We start from the raw sequence: 23,440 nt of genomic DNA, 5'->3' as shown, positions 1-23,440 counted from the left end.
TTTAAAATGTGATTTTTTACAGGAGAAAAGATATTGTTTATAAATAAAAATATATTTTGTGCCATAATGACTAAAAAACAATTGAAATTTGTACTTATATTACTACTTATATTAATATAATCGAGGCGTATATTGTCCGCCACCGGAAACAACAAATAATAAACTGTAAATAACGATCTTCCCAGAAAACAGATTATAACGAAACTAAAACCAAATTGTAAAGCACATTCAAGTGATAGGTTAGAGAAATAAACAAGGTCAAAAATTAAATTTTTAAATATATTTGCAGTAGAATCCTTATATCTGGCGTAAAAAGTAGGCCAGCGCGTGTAGTTAAAGGTTAATACAGAAAATTCGCATAAAAGAAAAATAAACGGACTAAAAGAACTACTGTCTTAGAACCATTAAAGGTTGGCCCCACGTTGGGCGCCAATGTAACAAAAAAGAAAAACTTCTGTTGGAGTGAAAATTAAGAGGATGATATACTCCAACAGAAGTAGAAATATAAGAAACTAATGTAACAAAAAAATAAAGGTGGCTTTTACGTTGAGGAGCCGAAGTAACAAAATACTACTTTCTGCAGTATTATTAGTAGAGGAAGATGCAAAAATGAAGAAACAAGTAGGATGAACTGATAATAAAAGTATGAACAGACAGATGCAAACTGAATGGAGTTGGCCAGCAAGAGATTCAAGAGAACGACTACTTGACACTCAAGGATGGATCCGACCAATTTTCATGCCTGTTGAAGACAGTAGATCGAAATAGGTAGGGATGATAACTAAGAAGTGAAATATTAAGATAAGAATAATATACTGAAAATGAACAAAGATGAATAATTGCTAAAGAAGAACAAATTAAATAACACTAACAAATCATGGGCGCCAAGAAAATGATAGTCGATCATTTTCCCAGGTATCTCACACTGCTGTCAAATATATTAACTCAGTAAATATAAATATAATGAAACAAGAATAAATGATATACAAAATAAATAAATATTTATTAAAAATAACTACTAGATGTTTGACAATCTCTAAGTTAAACCAAATTGAATTTTTAAGTGATTCTAAATTAATGATGTTATACAAAAGTTATATCTTAGATAACAACAATAATGTTACCAGTTACAAAATTATTACATACCTCTTACTTACATACAGGGTACAACTCACATGAGACTTTTACCAAATGGTTATAGTACGCTTGTTACGTACAACTAAATTAAAAACCGACAAATATAAAATATGTATAAATCAGCAGGCACAAGGCTGACTAAAGAAAATACAAGAAAATGAGTTAAGCAAAGTTAAATATACAAAGAAATGAAATAAATTGAAGTTAAGATAAATACATATACAACGACCCGAATTAACTAAACAAATGAAGTAAAGCGAATTAACAACAAAATATTTGGGAAACAAGCAATTAATATTACAAAATAAATATCAAACCAATAATAAAGTATAAAAACCCAAATTTCTGGGCTTATTCCTTGTGCACAAGTAATTTACCGTAGATACAACAGGTTGGCAACTAAATACACTAATTTGCAATATGTTATATAAAAAAGTAAGCTAAATATTAGAAAAAGGTAATTAATAATTATAGTGCATCAACCAAATGTCTGAGATATAAAACACAATAGTTACTCAAATCACCAAACTAATTGCTCCCAAACAAACCCAAAAGACTCCTAAACGGTTGCTGCTGCAACCTCGAAAATGAGCACCAGGATGGTGCCAAATCATGCCTCCTGTAGGCCCAAGTGTCCAGACGAAAATATAGCTGGAACGCTCCAAAAGCTTATTCCCAATGACATACTCCCAAGGCGACTTGACTGTGGCTGTAATAGAGCTTCCCTAGGTGGTCAAAGAGGCTCTAAATGGCTAAAAAACATTCCCAGTTTTATTTTCCATATAAACATGAGCAAAAAGTAAAGAGAAGAAGAAATAAATAAAAAACTTTTTAGAAGAAATAATACTGCAAAAGCGACCATTAACTGGAACAAAAAAACTAATCTAAAAAAATAACCTCGAACTATTTTGAGTGTGAAGAAATGAACAAATATAATTACATTGATTCATATAATAGACTTTTAACTTTGAAATTTGAATATAGAATATGATATATGACAGGATATTATATTAATATAAAAATTGCCTATATATACATAAATATATACCTTAATGAAATGGTATGGAACCAGGCAAAAGAAGAAGGCAGTTTAAAACCTACAGCAAAGTAATGATAATTATTTTCAATATTGATGACTTCATAAATGTTAGGTTATGTAAAACCAAAAAACATATTAATATTTCTATAATTTCCCTTGAATGAATATTAAATAAAATCGAAATAATCTACATGAACTTCACTTAATGGGTTGACTAAGGAAATTTAACAATGAAAATAATATTTTAAATATTTCATAACAAAAAAACATCCCATGGGTAACAAAAAAATTATTTTAAAAATAATTTTTACCCCATGATCTTTATTCAGGTTCCAAGAGGAGATGTGTTACACACACGTCTCCCTACTCCAGACAACCATTGGTGGTAACTTTTCACTTTAAAATTGCTTGATGTTGAATAAAGTAATTTAAATGGAAATCATCCGCCATTTTATGGTACCAACCACACTTACAGCCTCGAGCCAAGTGTCGATCATTCATCTCTCGTTCAAAGAGGAGAACGTCAAACTATTACGGAACACGAATTAAACGTCAAGGAACGGTTCAACAAGTATGTTCTGTAGACGCGGAAGTGTGAAGTCACGTAAATAGTTATTTATGAGAAAATTAGAGGATTTAAAAGATATCAAGAGAAAATAAATTATAAAAATAATTAAAGAGTTCAAAAACTAATCTCGTAACGTGTGAACCGTTGCAAAGGTGTGTAGTCAGCTCCGACAGTCATGTGCTTTTGTCAGGGCGTGTGTAAACGATTTTATCCAGGTTATTCGAAGAAAATCAACTAATAAGTACTTTGTTTCTTATTTAGCTATACATTGGAACATACTTATTCAATTAAATATAGATTATATACATGCAAAACAGGCTTTTCTAAAGAATATGTTAATACAGCGTTTCTCAACCTTTTACCCTTTGCGACCCAATCTTCCATAATTATTTTCACCGCGCCCCACCTCGTTCAATAATTTTGACAAAAAACAGTAAAATCTTTCTTTTTAGTATTGAGTGTTCTTTATGATTATAACTCCTATTCAGTGTTCATGTGTATTTTATTTTTTATTTTGTCAGAATTTTGTTTTGCTTTGATTTTAGTAAATTAGTTAATGATGTTAATGTATTTTTTTATATGCTCACGCCCCCCCCCCCCCCATTACTAAAAGCGCGCCCCCCTAGGGGGGCGCTCCCCACAGATTGAGAATCGCTGTGTTAATACATAGTAAGTCCTACGAAAATAACTCTCCGCGTGAACATAGGTATAACTTTTTAGCGTTCTCTATAAGTTTTAAGAGATTGTGGCATGGACTTCAATTATTGAAGTCATGTGTTAGAGGGTGAAAGCTTTCAAAATGTGTTCCTACCGCTAAACGTTAAAAATTAAGTGACCTATAACAACAAGAATGAGTAGGTGGAAACAAAAGTTTATAAAATGGTACTATTAGTAAAAATTTATTTAGGTATTGGGAAATTAATTTTAATTCTGAGGATACACAATTTGGAGAATTCATGTATATTTACTTCTGAGTATCATAAAATCAATAGTTTTCATTACTAATTCGGACTGTTATTCTCATGAGAAATAATAAAATTTCCCTACTAATGCTGCTTCCACAGAAAAATGGATTTGAGCACATCATTTAATAAACAACTTTTAGAGAGTGAATGGATCTTAAGTCGGCGAAAATTGATATAAAATACTGTTCCAGCTTTCTCTTGAAAGGAAATTGTCCTTTTCTGGAAAATGTATGAGCGAGAGATTTTATTAAATGTATTCCTGGAAGTAGGAATTCCTGAAAATATGGGTCACATCCAAATCCAATTTTAGGCATTTTTCAATTACAGCAAAATACATTTGTTGCTCATATATTAAAAGATGTTTTTTTTTAAGGATGAAGTGATTTTAAAATTGTATATGGATATAAAATGGAGATAAAATGATAAAATGTAGAATCGAGATAGCCCGCACGACATTTTTAAAAATGAGGTCATTCTTCTGTAATGATACCTTGCAACTTCAACTTCGAAAGCGCATGATTAAATGCTACATTTGGTCAGTCCTCTTGTATGGTGTCGAAGCATGGACATTAAAAATATCCACCATTAACCGTTTGGAGGCCTTTGAAATGTGGCTGCACAGACGTATTCTAAAAATACCATGGACGGCTATGCTGACAAATGTGGCAGTCCTTAAGAGAGCAAATGCTACCCGTGAGCTGCTTGATAACATCAAATATAGAAAGATGGCCTATTTTGGACACGTAGTAAGGGGAGACCGGTATAATATTCTTCAACTTTTTATGATGGGTAAAATCGAAGGACGCAGAGGAATTGGTAGAAAGCAGGCCTCTTGGTTGAAGAATATCCGGGAGTGGACAGGAATAAAGAAAGCAGAACACCTATTTAGAATAGCTCGAGACAGAGACAGTTTCGCCATGTTAATCGCCAACGTCAAGGGGACTTGATAGGGCACGTTAAGAAGAAGATATGGATATAAAGGATATTGTATATGAAGTATGCACGAAATGTAGGTACAGCTATTTTGTTATAAATTACCTTAAATAATTGTCAAATAACGCTCAAATGGTGGATACGCATTTTAAGGTTCACCGTATTTTAATGTTAGTCCATGTGGTGAGACCTCTCCCGTCTGAAAAAATTTCTGATTCGGTTTCTTTGTGGATTCCTATTCAAAAATGTCCGCTTTAAACAAATCTGAAGGGTGCCGGGGCAATATTTTTAAGCAAATACAAAAGATCACGTTTTTTTGTTCTTTAACATATATTTTTAGATTTTTTAGGCCATTCTAAACAAGAAAGGTATCTTGTAAATTTTCTCAAAAATTGATAGTTTTCGAGTTATAGGCGATTTAAAATTTGAAGAATGCGATAATACGCAATTTAGAGGCTTAAAAACTCATATTTAAATTAGTATTTTTGAGGTTGCCAGATACTTAAATTCAAGACTAAACATTCAGCTTCACGATTCTGAAGAGTAATCGCGTCTAACTTTAATTTATACCTTTGTTTTTAATTGTTAAATATGCGTGTTTATCCGATTTTTTGCCGGTGCGGCGCGCTCTATTTAAAAAATCTCCTATTTTCCTCGGAAAAATATTTGGCATTTTTAGGATTTTAAATCGCTTATAACTTAACTGTTAACTTTTGAGAAAAATGTGAAGAAACTTATTTTATTTGGAATATCCCAAAGACTCTAGAAAAAATATGTTTCTGAGGAAAATAAGGGTCGATTTCTCATACCTGCAGTAATCTATGGTTCAGTTGAACCAGGTTCACCGGTGAACTTGGGTTTTGTTTGAAATGCATTTCTCATTGCACGTTCATGTCAGTTCTCGTTCTACAGCTTTCGAGCAATGCCAATAGATGGCAAAAGTTAAAAAACTGTCGCCATTTTGAACTACCTTTTTTATGCTGTTTTTGAATAAAGTTAAATTTAAGTAGTTATAGTCAAATAGTCATTTTAATAATTATAAATAAATATTATAAAAACAAAAATAATGTTATCGTTTATCGTTAGGCTTAATCTGGCTTAATATAATAAAATAAGATATATTTATATAATGACAGCGTTTTGTGTTAATACAACGCATGCGTAGTCCATGAAATCATCTGAACTGAGTTCTGAAATCTTTGAACGGCCGAATTCCACCGTTCAAGTATCGTTCAAGTTTAAACTGCCATCGGTTGAACGTGAATTGAGAAAGACGATTTTAACTTTAAACTGACGTTTGCTAGAAGTTCAGGTTGAACTGAAGTTGAACTCGATATGAGAAATTGGCCCTAAGAGATTTTTGAAATAGAGCGCGCCACACCGGCAAAAAAATCGGATAAACAAGCATATTTAACAATTAAAAAACGACGGTATGAATTAAGGTCAGACGCGATTACTCTTCAGAATCTTGAAGCTGAATGTTTAATCTTGAATTTAAATATGTGACAACCTCAAAAATACTAATTTAAATATGAGTTTTTAAGCCTCGAAACTGCGTATTTTCGCAATTTCAGATTTAAAATCGCCTATAACTCGAAAACTATCAATTTGTAAGAAAAATTATAAGATACCTTTCTTGTTTATAATGACCGACAAAACCTAAAAATATATGTTCCAGAGCAAAAAAACGCAATCATTTGTATTTGTTTAAAAAAATTGTTTAAACAATTTCTGTCCAAAAATTCCGCCCGGCACCCTTCAGATTCTTTTAAAGGGTAAATTTTTGAATAGGAATCCACAAAGCAACCGAATCAGAAATTTTTTCAGACGGGAGCGGTCTCACCACATGGACTATGTTGTGTTTGTTTATTTGTAAATTTTAAAATAAATAATAAAAATAATGTAAAAAAAAAGAATGTGTGTGTACTTTGTACGCACGTAAGAAGTTACACTTCTATTATATGATTTAAACGAAATTAATATACTTTTTATTTATATTTTATTTAAATATTAAACTAATTTATACTTACTACTTCTTAAACATTTTTATTAAAACAGTGCCAAAAATTAAAATAATAAAAGAATAAAACACACACAAACACATTAAAAATGCCACAAATGATTTCTGGACATTAATTGTCGGAAATTTTTTTAACTAAATACGTATTTTCTGAAAATAAAATTATATAATAAATATACTTACAATCATAAAATGTATACAAAAAATAAAATAATAAAAGTTTCTATTGGGATTCGAACCAGCTTATCAGCGCGGTAGGTATTGGCGTTGTATTGGGGTTCATTCGCCTTAAACGCTTCACCACAGAGACAATGTGTCATTATGTGCGAAGATCGACTAACTAAACGGATTAGACTTTTGACATTTTTGAATTAAATCAAATTATTTTGATTTGGAATTGAAATGATTTAGAATTGAAAAAATACAACAAAACATAGAGTAAGAAAACAATATATTAGGTGAATATTGATACAAATTTTGATGGTAATAAAATTATGTAAATAAAAGTATTACATACTATGTATTTTGGTAGGTTCAAATAGGTAGGTACCTATGATACATTTACAATTATTACGTACCTGTTGCTTTAAAAACTATTTAAAAGTCACTACAATTATAAACTTTTTTGTTTATGTCCTCACAACAATAAAACTAATATATTATACATTTGTTTATCTTCATGTTGAACAATGATTTATTATTGACAGATCATTTCAACACCCAATCAGAGCCCGTATAACGACTAATACCATACTGTCGGTGTGCGCATGCGCGCAGATTAATATAAATTCACCCTCAATCTCAATCGCGCCTAAAGAAGTATAACTTCAAAAATAAGTTAGTGAAATATTTAAAACTGATAAGCACATAAAACAAATTTTAATATAATATTTTACGTACCACCAGATTTAAACTATTTGGAACGATTTCTGGTTACACCTCAGAGGCTTCTAAAAATGCAAGCAGTAACGGATGCTGAGACTAAAGAAATTGAGGGAATTTTACAATTTACAATTCACGTCCCATCTGTTCAGCGCGGTAAAGTTCCAACGAAGATAGATCCCGCGTACCCCGAGTGGAGTAAAAATGCAAATTAGAAATGAATAAACATTTTCAAATTCTTTGCAATACGAAACTACAGCCGCATTAGACCTAGACTTTTTTTATTTAGCTTAATGCCTTGACAACTTATGGCCATTGGCATGGTACAGTGAATTTATGCAATCGGGTACCTAGTGTAATGTGTAGTGTGTATGTTGAGTAAATGTCTTGTTACTTAGCAAAGTCAATGTCATCGTCTTTGCAAAGAGACGCTAATTTTATCCGGTCCCTCTGGTGAGTACCGATCAAACAATGATAGAAAATATTTTCATTCATTCATTTTTAATAAATGAAAAATTCTCCACCCAGGTGAGATTCTAACTCACGACCTTTATGTCGAAAGGTAGGCGCTCTTACCACTGACCATAGAGGGGGTATTTTTTAAATTAAATCTCAAACTTATGACAGATTTTTACAGCTTTCAAACGTCAGACTTCGAAATCCCCCCATGTACTTCGTCGGACAGAACTCCCAATTGATTTGTTACCCTTTCATTAAGCTCTCATGCAAAAATAAGACTGCTATTTATCACCTGTCATTTGACATGTTATTCTACGTATCGGACTTATTAAAATTCCCAACATATCTGTGGGACAAATATTTGTTCATATAATAGGGTGTCCCAAAAGTAGCGAAACGGTCGAATATTTCACGAAATAAACGTCGGATCGAAAAACTGAAAAATACGTGTTCAATAATTTTTAAAAATCTAACGAACAACACCAAACACGACCCGCCCACTTCACCCCCTGGAGGTGGGTGGGGGTGTAGCTTTTCAAAAACCTATCGAACGACACCAAACACGTCCCCCCACTCCACACCCTGGAGGTGGGGGTAACTTTAAAACCTTAAATATTATGAACCCCCGGTTTTTATTACAGTTTTGGATTCCTCATGAAAGAGTAAGTAAAATTTATTCGAATCATTTTTTAGGATTGTTGATAGATGGCGCTAATAAATTGTATTTTTCCGATTATAGCGCCATCTATCAGCAATTCTAAAAATTGTTTCTAACAAATGTTGCTTATGTTTTCATGCCGAATCCAAATCTGCAATAGAAAATGGGGAGTCCTATTTATTTAAGATTTTAAAGTTACCCCCATTCCACTTACGGAGGGTGGGGTGGAGCGTAATGTTTGGAGTTATTCGATAGGTTTTTGAAAAATATTAAACACATATTTTTTGGTTTTTCATTTGGAAGTGTATTTCTTGAGATATTAGACCATGTCTACAATTTACCTGCGTTATCACTTATCACTATAAATTGTTATTTCGGATTATAGTGCCATCTATTCATAATTCGAAAAAATGTCTCGAATCAAAGTTCCTTACTTTTCCGTAAGTAATCCAAATCTGTAATAAAAACTGGGGTTTTCCATTTAAGATTTTAAAGTTACATCCCACCCCATCCCCTGGAGGTGGAGTGAGGGGTGGTGTTTGATGATGTCATTCGCTAGATTTTTTAAATATCATACAGAACAAGTAAAAACTTCGTTTGAATAATGGTATAATAGTATAGTATAGTTGATCCAAAAGATGGCATAACCCAGACATCCAAAGTGAAAGTTATCCTTCAACACCAAATTGTTCTATATGGTCCGCACAATGTCCAGAAAAAAGTCACACCATTTTGAGCGTCGGGTTTGGGGGGGAGAGGGGGGAGAAATCGGTAAATTCGTAGTTTTTTAAGTTTTTCGCCAATATTTCTAAAACTATGCGGCTTAGCATGAACAACCTTCTTTACAAAATTGTTCTACATTAAATTTTAAATAAAAAAGGTCCTATGCATAATCTTTCTAAAATGAATGGTTCCAAAGTTACGGAGGTAGTATAGTATAACTGCTCCAAAAAAAGGCCTAACCCAGACATCCAATGTAAAAGTTTTTCTTCAACACCAAATTGTTCTATATGGTCCACATATTGTTCAGTAAAAAGTTACACCATTTTGAGCGTCCGGTTTGGGGGGGAGATGGGGGAGAAGTCGGTAAATTAGTAGTTTTTTTAGGTTTTTCGTCAATTTTTCTAAAACTATGCTTTAGGGTAAACAATGTTGTGTACAAAAATGTTCTACATGAAATTTAAAACAAAAAATGTTCTACACATAATTGTTATAAAATCAACGGTTCCAGAGTTACGGAGGGTGAAAAGTCGAGGTTTTCGATACTTTTTATATCTTTTGGGCAATATTTATGATATAACTATACCAAAAACCCAGACATCCAAAGTGAAAGTTATCCTTCAACATCAAATTGTTCTATATGGTCCACATAATGTTCAGAAAAAAGTCACACCATTTTGAGCGTCGGGTTTGGGGGGGAGAGGGGGGAGAAATCGGTAAATATAAAAAGTATCGAAAACCTCCACTTTTCACTCTCCGTAACTCTGGAACCGTTGATTTTATCACAATTATGTATAGAAACTTTTTTGTTTTAAATTATATGTAGAACGTTTTTCTATAGAACATTCCTTACGCTAAAGTATAGTTTTAGAAATATTGACGAAAAACTTTAAAAAACTACTAATTTACCGACCTCTCCCCCATCCCCCCCCCCAAACCGGACGCTCAAAATGGTGTAACTTTTTACTGAACAATATGTGGACCATATAGAACAATTTGGTGTTGAAGAAAAACTTTTATTTTGGATGTCTGGGTTAGGCCTTTTTTTTGGAACAATTATACTATACTACCTCCGTAACTTTGGAACCGTTCATTTTAGAAGGGTTATGCATAGGACCTTTTTTATTTAAAAATTAATGTAGAACAATTTTGTGTAGAAGTTTGTTCAGCTAAATAGCTTAGTTTTAGAAATATTGACGAAAAACGTAAAAAAATACGAATTTGCAGATTTCTCCCCCCTCTCCCCCCCAAACCCGACGCTCAAAATGGTGTGACTTTTTTCTGAACATTATGTGGACCATATAGAACATTTTGGTGTTGGAGGATAACTTTCACTTTGGATGTCTGGGTTTGGGTCTAACTATACCATACTATAAAAAGTTTATTGAAAAACTATTAAAAAGTCATCCAAAAGGATTCGCAAAACGGTTTCCATCTAGATCAGATCATCTTCAGAGCGTCCTGCTTAGTAGATGAAACTAGCAACCTTATAGAATAGGTGACATCGAAAAATATGATTTCCATTTAGAAAAACTGGTGTTAGTAGCTACTCTAAGTCGATGTTAAAAGATGAATTTAAAAGTGCTTAAAGGGCAACATGATTCAATGCTCGATGATAACGTGTGGTTCTTGCCGGTTCAATGGATGTGGTTCAAAGGTTCTTGCTAGATGGTTGGTCTATGTCCATTGAACTGGCAAGAACCACACGTTATCATCGAGCATTGAATCATGTTGCCCTTTGAGCACTTTTAAATTCATCTTTTAACATTGACTTAGAGTCGCTACTAACACCAGTTTTTCGAAATGGAAATCATATTCCTCAATGTCACCTATTCTATAAGGTTGCTAGTTTCATCTACTAAGCAGAACGCTCTGAAGATGATCTGATCTAGATCGAAAACGTTTTGCGAATCCTTTTGGATGACTTTTTATAGTTTTTCAATAAACTTTTTATACCATTATACAAACGAAGTTTTTACTTGTTCTGTATGATTTTTAATTATGGCATACAGCAAGCTACTGGGATTTTCCCATTTATTTTGTTTTAGACTTTTTAAAATTATTGAAAACGTATTTTTCAGTTTTTCGATCGGATGTTCAGTTCGGGAAATATTCGACGTTCCGCTACTTTTGGGACACTCTGTATAAAGTTCGCTATTAAATAAACTTAACAACCTGGTAGTTTTCACAATCATAAAGTTGTCAGGACAAGTTCCACAAATAAAATCACGTTCCACAATTAAAAATTCCCTGTCCAGTGTTCCCATACATCAAAGTTTGTCCGACTAGACACTGTTAAGCTATTAACAAATTTTCAGCTTGCTATTAATAAACTTTTTTTGGTAAGCAGGATCCAGGCCTATTTCTAAAACTATACATTTTTCTAAGACTATATGAGTTTCCCAAAACAAGGAAATATAAAATGTAGGGTTGGAAATAAACTTTGGGAAAACTAAAATGTTGACCAATTTAGTACCTAGCGGACCATTGAATCTAGAAAACTGCATCTATCTCGGCCATGAAATATAAATATAGAGACAACCAAACATGCGAATTTTCTGGAAGAATAGCTTTAGGATGGGCAGTGCATGGCAAATTAAGAGACGTGTTCAAGGAAAACATCCCAATAAAGCTAAAAAGAAAACAGCACTTCTTATGGAGCTGAAACACTGACATTGACTAAAGCATCAATAAGAAAATTACAAGTAGCACAACGAAAAATGGAAAGATCCATGCTTGATCCATGATCCAAGTTACAGCGGAGAACTGGAGTGGAAGACATCATAAAACGCATTACGAAGTTGAAGTGGAAATGGTCAGGATACGTCGGAAGACAGAGAGACAACAGATGGACAAGGAAGATTTTAGAGTCGCGGCCAAGGCAAACAAACGAATTCGTGAAAGACCTACCAGCATAGGCGCCCATACACACGGGCAGGGGGGGGCCGTGGCCCCCCCCTAGCTTTTCGGGAAAGAAAAAAATTAAATTTATATTACATAAACATATTTTTGTCAAAACAATATTGGATAATTTTGAGAGATAAATTGGAAACAACATATTTATTAATAAAAAAATTCACATATTGGGTAGTTATTAATAGTTTAACAGAAAATCTTTGTGTCTGCGACAGTGGTCTGTATGGAATGTGCATAATACACATTTCCCACAATCACGGTATGCTACTAACGAAAACATTGAAAGAGATTAGAGGCGTGGGAAACATATAAACTGTAATTGACACCCAAAATTACAAATTAAATGAATCATTTATAATACTGCAAAAAAACCATATCAGCAAGAAATCCGATCTCTGATCGATAATCATTAATGAGCCATTTGTCTTTAACAACTGGTATAAAATAGTAATTATATTTTATATTTTGAAAAAATTCATACTGAAAAATAATTTTTAAAATTTATTGAGCATAGTCAAATTTTAGTTTGCAAAAGTATTTTTTTAGTAAGTAGATTATTTTTAAAGTGTTCATTATGATGAACAGAACAATTTTATTTAAATGAAAAACAGGCGATCTTTCATGATGAATGAGTGTTAAGACCGCGTCCCACCATCAAATAATTTGATCAAACTGGTTTGAGCAAACTGAAAGTGACAGTTAGTGACGTCACATCCTGAGTGTTCATTGTGGATAATAATGAAAACTTTTAATTTTAAATAAGGTACAAACAAGTTAGACAACTCAATACAAAAAATTTGATCAAACTAGACTGATAGTGAGAGCACAGATTTTTAGAATTTCAAAAAACTGCAATTGTGACGTCACTTTGACGTACTTCCTCAAGTACGTCAAGTTTGCTCAAACTGTTTGATCAAATTATTTGATGGTGAGACGCGGCCTTTATATACAGGGTGTCCCAAAAGTAGCGGAAAGGCCGAATAATTCGCGAAATGAACATCGGATCGAAAAACTGAAAAATACATGTTGAATAATTTTCAAAAATCTATGCGATGACACTAAACAAGTCCACCACTTCAACCCCTGGGTGTGGAGCGGGGGGTAACTTTAAAATCTTAAATGGAACCCCTAATTTTTGTTGCAGATTTGGATTTTCCTTGTAAAAATAAGCAAATTTTATTCGAGCCATTTTGCGAATTGTGGATAGATAGCGCTATAATCGGAAAAAACGGTATATCGTGATACCACAGCAAAATTATAGAAACGGTCTAATATCTCGAGAAATATACTTCCAAATAAAAATTAAAAAACACGTGTTTAATATTTTTCAAAAATCTATAGAATGACACCAAACAGGATTTTTCATTCCACACTCCGAAGGTGGGGTGAAAGTTAACTTTAAAATCTTAAATAGGAACCCCCGTTTTTTCTTGCATATTGAGTTTCCTCCTCAAAAAATAAGTAACATTTATTCGAACTTTTTAAGAATTGTTGACTTGACGGATGGCGCTATATTCGGAAAATACGATTTATTTGCGCCATCTATCAACAATTCTAAAAATGTTTGGAATATGTGTGCCTTATTTTTCATAAGGATTCTATATCTGCAAAAATAAAGGGGGCTCCTTTTTAAGATTTTAAAGTAAAAACTTGGTTCGACACATACTCATGGTTAGTCTGCTCGCCAAAGTTGAAAGGAAGGCTTTGCAAGCATTGTATTCTTTTCAAACGGGTTTTAAAGAGAGGCCAAACTTTTGTGGTACCCATGACATTTCCATTTAAAAACTTGGTCTAGTGTTTAAATGTATGAATAATTCCTCACAACAGGGTTCAAACTAGGTTTTTTAGGTGGTTTAAACTACAGTAGACTCCCTCTATAACGAGAACTGAAATAGTGAATTAATTATCTCGTTATAAGCGGATCTCGTTATATCAAACAATAATAATAATGAAATTTTTTGATGCCTCTTACGTAGTTTATTATGTGTCGATGGTCAACCTGAACAGTGAACAATGAGACTTCGCCGCCATAGATTGTAAATTTCCTATAGTATTCAATATCGGTCGATAAACAGGCAGATGTTTATTACAGGTGGCCGAGTTTATTATAGCACTGGTCTCGATAATAAGACAGACGTTGGGCATTTCTATGTACAGGTAGTTAAGGCATTTATTTATTTATGACCATTACAACGCTAAAAACAGGTAAAGACAAGTATGCTTCGATTTAAATTTTCCTCGTTATAACCAAATATGCCTCGTTATAGAGCGTTATAGTTCAATAGGGATTTCATGGGACACCTAATGTACCTCGTTATAAGCGAAACCTCGTTATATCCGTGTTCGTTATAGAGAGAGTCTACTGTATATATTGTCATCCGAAATATACAAAATGTAATGTGCAACATCTTCACGTTTGGCCCCCCCCTAAAAATTTTTATATGGGCGCCCTTGCCTACCAGATGGACCGACGACGTTAAAAGAAGAATCGGATCGCAGCTGCGCAGGAGAGAGAAGGGTAAAGATATCTTGAGGAGGCCTATGTCCGACAGTGGACAAATTTGGCTGTGTGAGGAGGATGATAATGACATTTTTATTAGTTGAAAAGTTTGCGAAACCACTAGCTTTAAATTTTTTATATGAGGGGTGTAAAATCAAAGCCGGCAAACTCCCATTTCCATAATTTTGGAAAATTGCGAAAAACTGTAGAAACTAACAAAATAAAATTAAAACAATAAAACTGATCAATAATCATATAAAATTTGGTTTGTGATCGGATGTCCAGAAAGATGGGCTTAAGAAATTATTTTTCTTCCCTTTTTTTTAATATTTTAGTTTGGAGATTGCCGTTTTTGTTTGCAATGTTTGGAGATTGACGGATATGAAAATGATCTATAAGGATATTGCCAGTTTTAAAACTAATAAAACATCATTGTGCCGGCTACTTAGTGAAGAGAAATATATTTTGATATTGAACAATAATATAATTTAGAGGTTCGGGTCACTGATACTAATGACCAGACCAGAGAAATTAATAGGCGAAGAGAAATAGCGAGACAATCATTAATCAAAATGAAAAAGTTCCTATGCTGCAGGTACATAAATTTGAAATTAAGAACGAGAATGTTGAGGTGCTATGTTTTCTCCGTACTGTTGTACGGCATGGAAGCTTGGACACTGAACAAGATAAACATCAAAAACATTGAGGGATTCGAGATGTGGTGCTACAGGAGAATGTGGAAAATACCATGGACAGATAGAATATCAAATCAAGATGTTTTGCTGAAGATGGGGAAGGAATGCGAAGTCATAAAACAATACAAACGAAAACACTGGAATATCTAGGCCACATAATGGGAGGGAAAAAGTACTCCCTGCTAAGGCTCATAATCCAAGGAAAAATCTCGGGAAAGAGAAATGTGGGACGTAGGAGGATTTCTAGGAGGATTTCTGTTATGGTTGCCAACCTCAGATAGGAGACGGTACTGCAAGAAGAAGAAAATAATATAATATCTAAAAGCAATTTATATGCATATCATCATCATCATCATTTGGCTCTACAACTCTATGTGAGTCTGGGCCGCGTTTACTATTTCCCTCCATTGTTGTCGGTCCTGAGCAGCTATTTCCCATTGCTGTACTCCCATTTTGCGTAGATCGCTGGCTACTGCGTCCTTCCATCTCTTTCTTGGGCGACCAACTGACCTTTTTCCATCGGGCCTTTCCCAGAATGTGGCGTTTAGAAGTCTTTCGTCACTTGATCTTAGTACGTGACCCGCCCATCGTATTCTGTTTGATTTAATGTAGCGTATATATAGTAGTGTATATATCACTTAAACTAAAATATCCTTAAATTCGAGTATATTTTCACAGGTTTCTACAGAGTTCACGACATTCACAGTTGATCACATGCGAGCTCTACGTGGCTCTTATTGGCCGCAGCTGAGATTGCCATGTTTGGTACGCATTCAGCTCAATATGAATTTTTAATTGCGATTTGTATACAGTTAAGACTACTTTTGGTTCTCACAAATAGTTTTATCTAACAGATAATAAAAAAACGCAACAGATGACGTCCCTAACTCAAAACAAGAAAAAGTGTAGATTGCCGCCTTTGATTTTACAGCCCTCATATACAGGGCGATTGATTAGTGGGGTAGAGCTCAATAGCTCCGCTATAGAAATAGATAGCAATAAAAGATAATAACAAAAATTTTAGCCACTTTTGAGTTTCACATTACAAAATTAGTTAGAATGTTACAGGGTGTTCGATAACAGAGTGGCAGACCAAACTTATGCTTTTTTAAATGGAACACCCTATATTTTATTGTATATTCGAAATCCTGTTAACTCCTCCATCACAAAAATATCAAGGTTTGTAAGTTATACAGGGTATTTACAAAGTTATAACCAATTTTGCATGAAAATCCTAACCAGTTCAACTCCCTGTATAAATAAAAATAATCACAACAGCAATGGTTTATTAATGCCGTATTTTTTATTTACTGTCAAAATTTTCATGAATTATTGACATTACTAATTTTCTTTATATCAAATACAGGGTGAGTCAAAACACAAGTACATTATTTTCTCAGTAATGTTAAATGGAACACCCTGTATTTTATATCATTATTGAAAATTTACATTACCGTACTTTAATTTTTATATAACATTCCCTATGCCCAAATTTATTAGTTTTCGAGATATTTTCATTTTTCAGAGTAAATTATTTTAGGTGTTTAAATTTATCTAAATTTTAAGTAAGCCATGATTGAATTGACAATTAACGATTACGGATTATCAATCCGGTAATCAATGTAACACTGTAACGAATAAAGAAATAAAAAGAATTTATTAGTAATACATTTTACAAACAAAAACACAACCAAAACCTGCAACATTGTTGAAACAATTAAAAACTATATTTTTATGCAAATGGAACAAATAAACAGAGAAAATTAGTAATAAATTTTACAAAAAAACACGCAAACACAAAATACAACATTTTGTGAAGACAATTAAACACTTCTTTTTTATGTAAATGTAACAATGTAACAAATAGAGAACGAAACATAATTTATCAGTAATACATGTTGCAAACAATTATGTTTGAAAAAATTAGAAGCTACTTTTAATAAAATATTTTTAATATTTAATTATGCACGCCTAAAAACGATCATTGAATGAGCTACTTACTCTACGAAGCATTTGTAAAATAACACATCGAAGTACACTTTGTATTCTATTTTTTATCTCATCCCTTGTTGTTGGAGGTATTTTATAAACTTCATTATTAACGTAACCCCAAAAAAAATCAGTCCAGTTATTCTGTTGATTTGGGTGGCCACGCTACTGGTCCATTGAAAAATGAAAATATCTCGAAAACTAATAAATTTAGACATAGGGAATGTTATCTTAAAATTAAAGTACGGTAATGGTACTTTTCAATAGTGATATAAAATACAGGATGTTCCATTTAAAATTACTGAGAAAATAATGTACTTGCGTTTTGACTCACCCTGTAGTTGATATAAGGAAATTAGCAATATCGATTATTCTTAAAAATTTTGACAACACGTTAAAAAATTTGGCATTAATAATCCATTGCTGTTTTGTTCATTTTTATTTATACACGGAGTTTAACTTGTTACTATTTTCATATAAAATTGGTTATAACTTTGTACATACCCTGTATAACATAACAAACCTTTATATTTTTGTGATGGGGAAGTTAACAGGATTTTGAATTTAAAATAAAATATAGGGTGTTCTATTTAAAAAAACATAAGTTTGGTCTGCCACTGTGTTATCGAACACATTCTAACTAATTTTGTAACGTGAAGCTCAAAGGTGGCTAAAATTTTTGTTATGAACTTTTATTGCTATCTATTACTATAGCGGATCTATTGAGCTTTACCCCACTAATAAATCACCCTGTATGCAACAAATGTTTGTCAAATATTAATAAAATTTATATCCTACTCAATTTATAAGAAAACTTAAATATAAATAACATATTCTTTGCGTTCTAATGTACTCTAATATAAAAGAATCTGTATTTTTTAACATCTAGCATTCTCCGTTATCGGAATAACACCATTCTATCTACACAATTCACCAATCCCTTTAATCAAATCCAAATTAACTCCCTTTTTGTTTCAGATTTGCTACGCCAAATCCTTAACAACCGAATGCCTCCATATCTAGTGGCTTTACAGGTAATTTTCCAGCACCTCTTATGTTGTTTGGTGATTTAACTCCAGGCAAAATGGTTTTGAAATTACACATCCGGAATATCTAACCGACTATCGGTAAAGTTTCCCTAACTGTTTTGTCTTTTATGTCACTAAGATTGCACGATTTATTAACAGAGTAATTGGTTGTAATAAAAAATGAATTGGAAGCTGTTCCGTAACATTGTTGATGATAAAGACGTACAATGTTGCCGCACCTTGCAAATATTTTATATTTGTGACTGTAAAATTAAGGCATATTATAAAAGTGAAATTTAATAAAAAAATTTTCTCTTGGTAAAAGGTATATTAGTTTAAAAAGCCATAAAGAGCTACAAACATATAAACAAAACGTTTTCGCTCTGTAACAAGAGCATCATCAGTTTTACAAGAACGTGAGCCAACCAAAAAATACGGACATCTTGGATATTAGTGCACCCTAATATGTCTGTGTAGATTTTGGCATTGGATCCGACCATCACTTGTAACACCGTTGCCGTATCCTCTATTTTTTTCATACTATCACGTTACAATTGTTTGTGCTATTATACACGAGCGGGACACCCTCAAAAAAGCGCTTAGTTTTCGAGATACTGACCACGGAGGGGTGAATGGCTAATTTTACTCACACTTTATGTTTGCGAGGGTGCTGAAAACGAAAATGAGGTTTATTTTGAATTTTATGTGGGGAACATTGTCAAAATCGCAATTTTAACCTAAAAATAAAAAAAAATTAAATCACGTTTTTTGCGTTTACCTCGCTACAACTCTGTTCCATTTTAATATTTTTTTCTGAAATTTTTACGGTATATAGCTCTAACATTTCTGAAGACAAACTTACCTGCATCAAGTTTTTATTCTTATCATGATAAAGGTTAAAAAATTTTCAAAGAAAAAGGTGCGGATTTGTGCATTGCAAAGTTTCATCGCGAAAATTGTTTGACGAAGTTTAAAATTTAGCTTCTTAATCACGTTTATTTGAAAGTACAAAGTACAAAAAAGTTTTCTGGTAAGCTTTAGATCAAAATCTTTTGTATAAAAAAAATAATACAACTTTTAATGTCGACATTAGAAATCCCCAATTCATCGCTTATTTTTTGAGGGACAGGCAATCTAAGTCTAATTTCTCACATTTAGTACTATCCTTGGATTATAAGCTTTCATTTGACACCTCATTTGTCATTCTACCTAGTATAATGACGGAGAAGTAAACGTTCTTATTCTATTATTCTTGTATGTATATTTAACAATGATTGAAATTATGAAAGAAATGGCATGGCAACACTGTGACGCACAAACATAAAGATTCAGCTGTGCGTTACATAGGGTGCACTAATATCTAAGAGGTCCAAAAATACAAAGGTCAAAGCCTTTCAAAAACAGACAAAAGTCTTATATAAATGAACACATCGAAAAATCCAACGGATGGATAAAATTCCTAAGGGTACGGCCCTAGAGCAACATATGACTCCCACACGTGGTAAGTGGGTCAAAAGGTAACTAGGTTATTATGTTATAAGAGGTGGCAGGCATATTTTGGATTTTTCGATGTGTTCATTTATACAGGGTGATCAACTTCTGTGACAAAGTCCAATATATCTGTTATTATAAAATATATTAAAAAAAGTTGTTAATGAAAGTTATAGATACCTTTAATGTACACATTTTAAAATTAGTAAGAAATATACAGGGTCCTCCATAACACGGTGCCAAACTAAAGTTATGTTTTTTTAAATGGAACACCCTGTATTTTATTCAAAATCTGGTTTCTCTACATTTTTCTGATTAAAAAGATATAGCACTTGTCTAGGGTTATACTGAGTGTTTCAAAGTTATGAGCACTTTTATCAAAAAATCATACTGATTTGATCGCCCTGTATGACTCTAACAGTATAATATAAACTTATTTTTTTGCTGCTGTTGACTGTCCATATTAAAGTAGTTTTGCAACAACGTGCAATTTTTTTATCACTACACAAATTGTATACAGGGTAAGTCAAAATGCAAATAAAAGATTTTCTTCATATTTTTAAATGGAACACCCTGTATTTTATATTACCATCGAAAAGTTCTTTCATTATACTTGCATATCTTTTAAATATTCCCTATACCTAAAGTTATTAGTTTTCGAGATATTTTAGTTTTATTGTCGATAACTCATAGATACGTTTATTACAGTAAATTAATTACCCATAATATGAGAAACCTCCAATGACTTTGGTAATGATAATTAAAATTAGACTGCATTTCATTTTTTCTCCAATTTTATGGTAAATTATATACAATAACGACAATTTTATATTTACTAACAAAATGATATTAATTTTCCGCGAAGAAATGGAAACTATAAATTGCTGGAAGTTTTTGTTTAAGGTGGCTTTGAAATAATTGACACAAGAACTGTCAGATGTAAGATTTTAAATATCTGTACGTTTTTACTTTTGTTATTGATTATAATTGTTTGCCATATTGTTATAATTGTTACCCAACAATGAATTTTAGTCGTGAAGAAATGACAGACATGATAGGGTTTTTAGGAGTGTTTCAAAAACTCATTAGTTGCCACAAGAATTTATAAGGAATGGTGTCCATAGCGTCAGCAACCAAATAAGATAGCATTTGACAACTTATTAGACAGGTTTAATCGTACTGGCTCTGTTTATGAAGCAAAGAAAAAAACAAAATTCATTATTGCGAATGAAAATTAATTAAATGTTTTACTGCCTGTTACAGAAAATCCTCATACAAGTATTCAAAATATTACAAGAGAGCAAGATATAAGTTATGGATCTATCCAGAACATAGTCAAGAAAAACAACATGCACCCATATCATATACAAAAGAGTGCAATTTTGTCAATGGTCACAAAAACAAATAGTTATACTGAGATTTTTTTGAGTTTGTCCTTTTTTTTTGGGGGACGAGGCAACATTCCACAAAAATGGTAGTGTAAACAGACACAATTTTCATTATTATTCCACAACCAATCCGTACTGTGCTCAGACACATAGTCAAACAAGATGGTCCTTAAATGTTTGGGGTGGAATCAGAGGCAATTACGTTATAGGTTCTTCTCTCTATGAGGAATCGGTAAATGGTGAGGTTTATTTAAATTTTCTAGTGAATCATTTACCTATTCTACTTGAAAATGTACCATTAAACATCCGCCAACATATGAGCCCCTACTCACCACAACGCACTTCTCAACGATGATCTATTTCCTGAAAGATGGATAGGAAGAGATGGGCCAGTTCACTGGCCACCCAGATCACCAGAATTAAACGAAGGTGACTTCTTTTTTTGGGGTTATATTAAAGACGTAGTCTATAGGGCACCTCCAACAATAGTTGATGATATGAGAGTAAGGATTCAAAACGCCTTTCAAAGTGTCACACAACAAATGCTTACAAACATCTGTAGGTCTTTTTAAACTCGTCTCCAGGCTTGTGTAGACGTTATGGGAGGTCATTTTGAACACATTTTATAACATAAGAGGTACGATGAACATTTTTTTTTATTTAATTTAGTTTTTTTAATAAATTTTGATAAATTAAAGTATTGTTATTAATAACTAAGTAATACATGTTGCTATCAACAATAAAACTAAAATATCTCAAAAACTAATAACTTTAGGTATAGGGAATATTCAAAAGATATGTAAGTATAGTGATAGAACTTTTCGATAATAATATAAAATACAGGGTGTTCCATTTAAAATTATGAAGAAAATCTTGTATTTAAATTTTGACTTACCCTGTATACAATTTGTGTAGTTATAAAAAAATTGTACATTGTTGCAAAACTACTTTAATATTGACAGTCAAAAGCATTAAAAAAATAAGTTTATATTACACCGTTAGAAACATACAGGGCGATCAAATCAGTATGATTTTTTAATAAAAGTGCTCGTAACTTTAAAACACTCAGTATAATCCTAGACAAGTGCTATATTTCTAGAATTAGAAAAATGTAAAGAAACCAGATTTTGAATAAAATACAGGGTGTTTCATTTAAAAAAACATAACTTTGGTTTGCCACCGTGTTATGGAGGACCCTGTATATTTCTCACTAATTTTAAAATGTGTACATTAAAGGTGTCTATAACTTTTATTAACAACGTTTTTTCATATATTGTATAATAACAGATATATTGGACTTTGTCACAGAAGTTGATCACCCTGTATAAGACTTTTGTCTGTTTTTTGAAAGACTTTGACCTTTGTATTTTTTGGTTGGCTCACCATGTTCTTGTAACATTGATGATGCTCTTGTTACAGAGCGAAAACGTTTTGTTGATATGTTTGTAGCCCTTTAGGGCTTTTTAAACTAATATACCTTTTACCAAGAGGAAAATTTTTATTAAATTTCACTTGTAATTAATGGTATACAGCCAACTACAGGAAGTTCTTCCTTGTGGATTTTTGCATATTATAAAGGTAAGCTCCACGATATGTGACGAATTATTTCATAAATATATTGGGAAGCCAAAGGCATATATGTAATGTTTTTGGTTGTAGGTTTCAGGTTTTAGGGCTCATTATAATGAAAATCTAGAAAAAAGAATCGAACGTTGTATTACGTATGTCCTAACTAAGAACAGAAACTAAGAATACTGTCTAAGAAAACGGTCAGAGAAGACCACACATATTAGGGCACTATAAGGGCGGCTTAATTACCGGTTCCCGGAAAGGCATGTGTCGCCAGGCCCAGACGAATTCCTTACATAGACGTCACACAAATGGTTGGTTTGTTACAATATACGTATTATATGAAATTCTTAATATAATTTCAGTTGTGTGGACGGCATGTTTTAGGTTAATGGTCAAGTGAAAATTTAGATAGGGAATATGATAACACAGAAAATATTATCACCCGTGTCTCGATCAAATACATATGCCGGTTTCACATGC

At 32.6% G+C, this 23,440-nt stretch overlaps 1 protein-coding gene across 15 annotated transcripts in view; it reads left to right on the top strand.

The window, feature by feature from the left end:
• The window catches only part of LOC114337883 (prominin-1), a 940,102-nt gene that overhangs the window by 139,857 nt on the left and 776,805 nt on the right, over window positions 1-23,440 (top strand). For all 15 annotated transcript variants that reach the window (XM_050658571.1, XM_050658567.1, XM_050658566.1 and 12 more), the window contains exon 4: window positions 18,460-18,515. In XM_050658571.1, the coding sequence (XP_050514528.1) occupies window positions 18,460-18,515 (56 nt within the window). The remainder of the gene's footprint in view (window positions 1-18,459; window positions 18,516-23,440) is intronic.

The sequence above is a fragment of the Diabrotica virgifera genome, chromosome 8 (assembly GCF_917563875.1).
Source record: "Diabrotica virgifera virgifera chromosome 8, PGI_DIABVI_V3a".
Taxonomy (NCBI): Eukaryota; Metazoa; Arthropoda; class Insecta; order Coleoptera; family Chrysomelidae; genus Diabrotica; species Diabrotica virgifera.
This window is presented reverse-complemented; position numbering and strand designations above follow the sequence as displayed.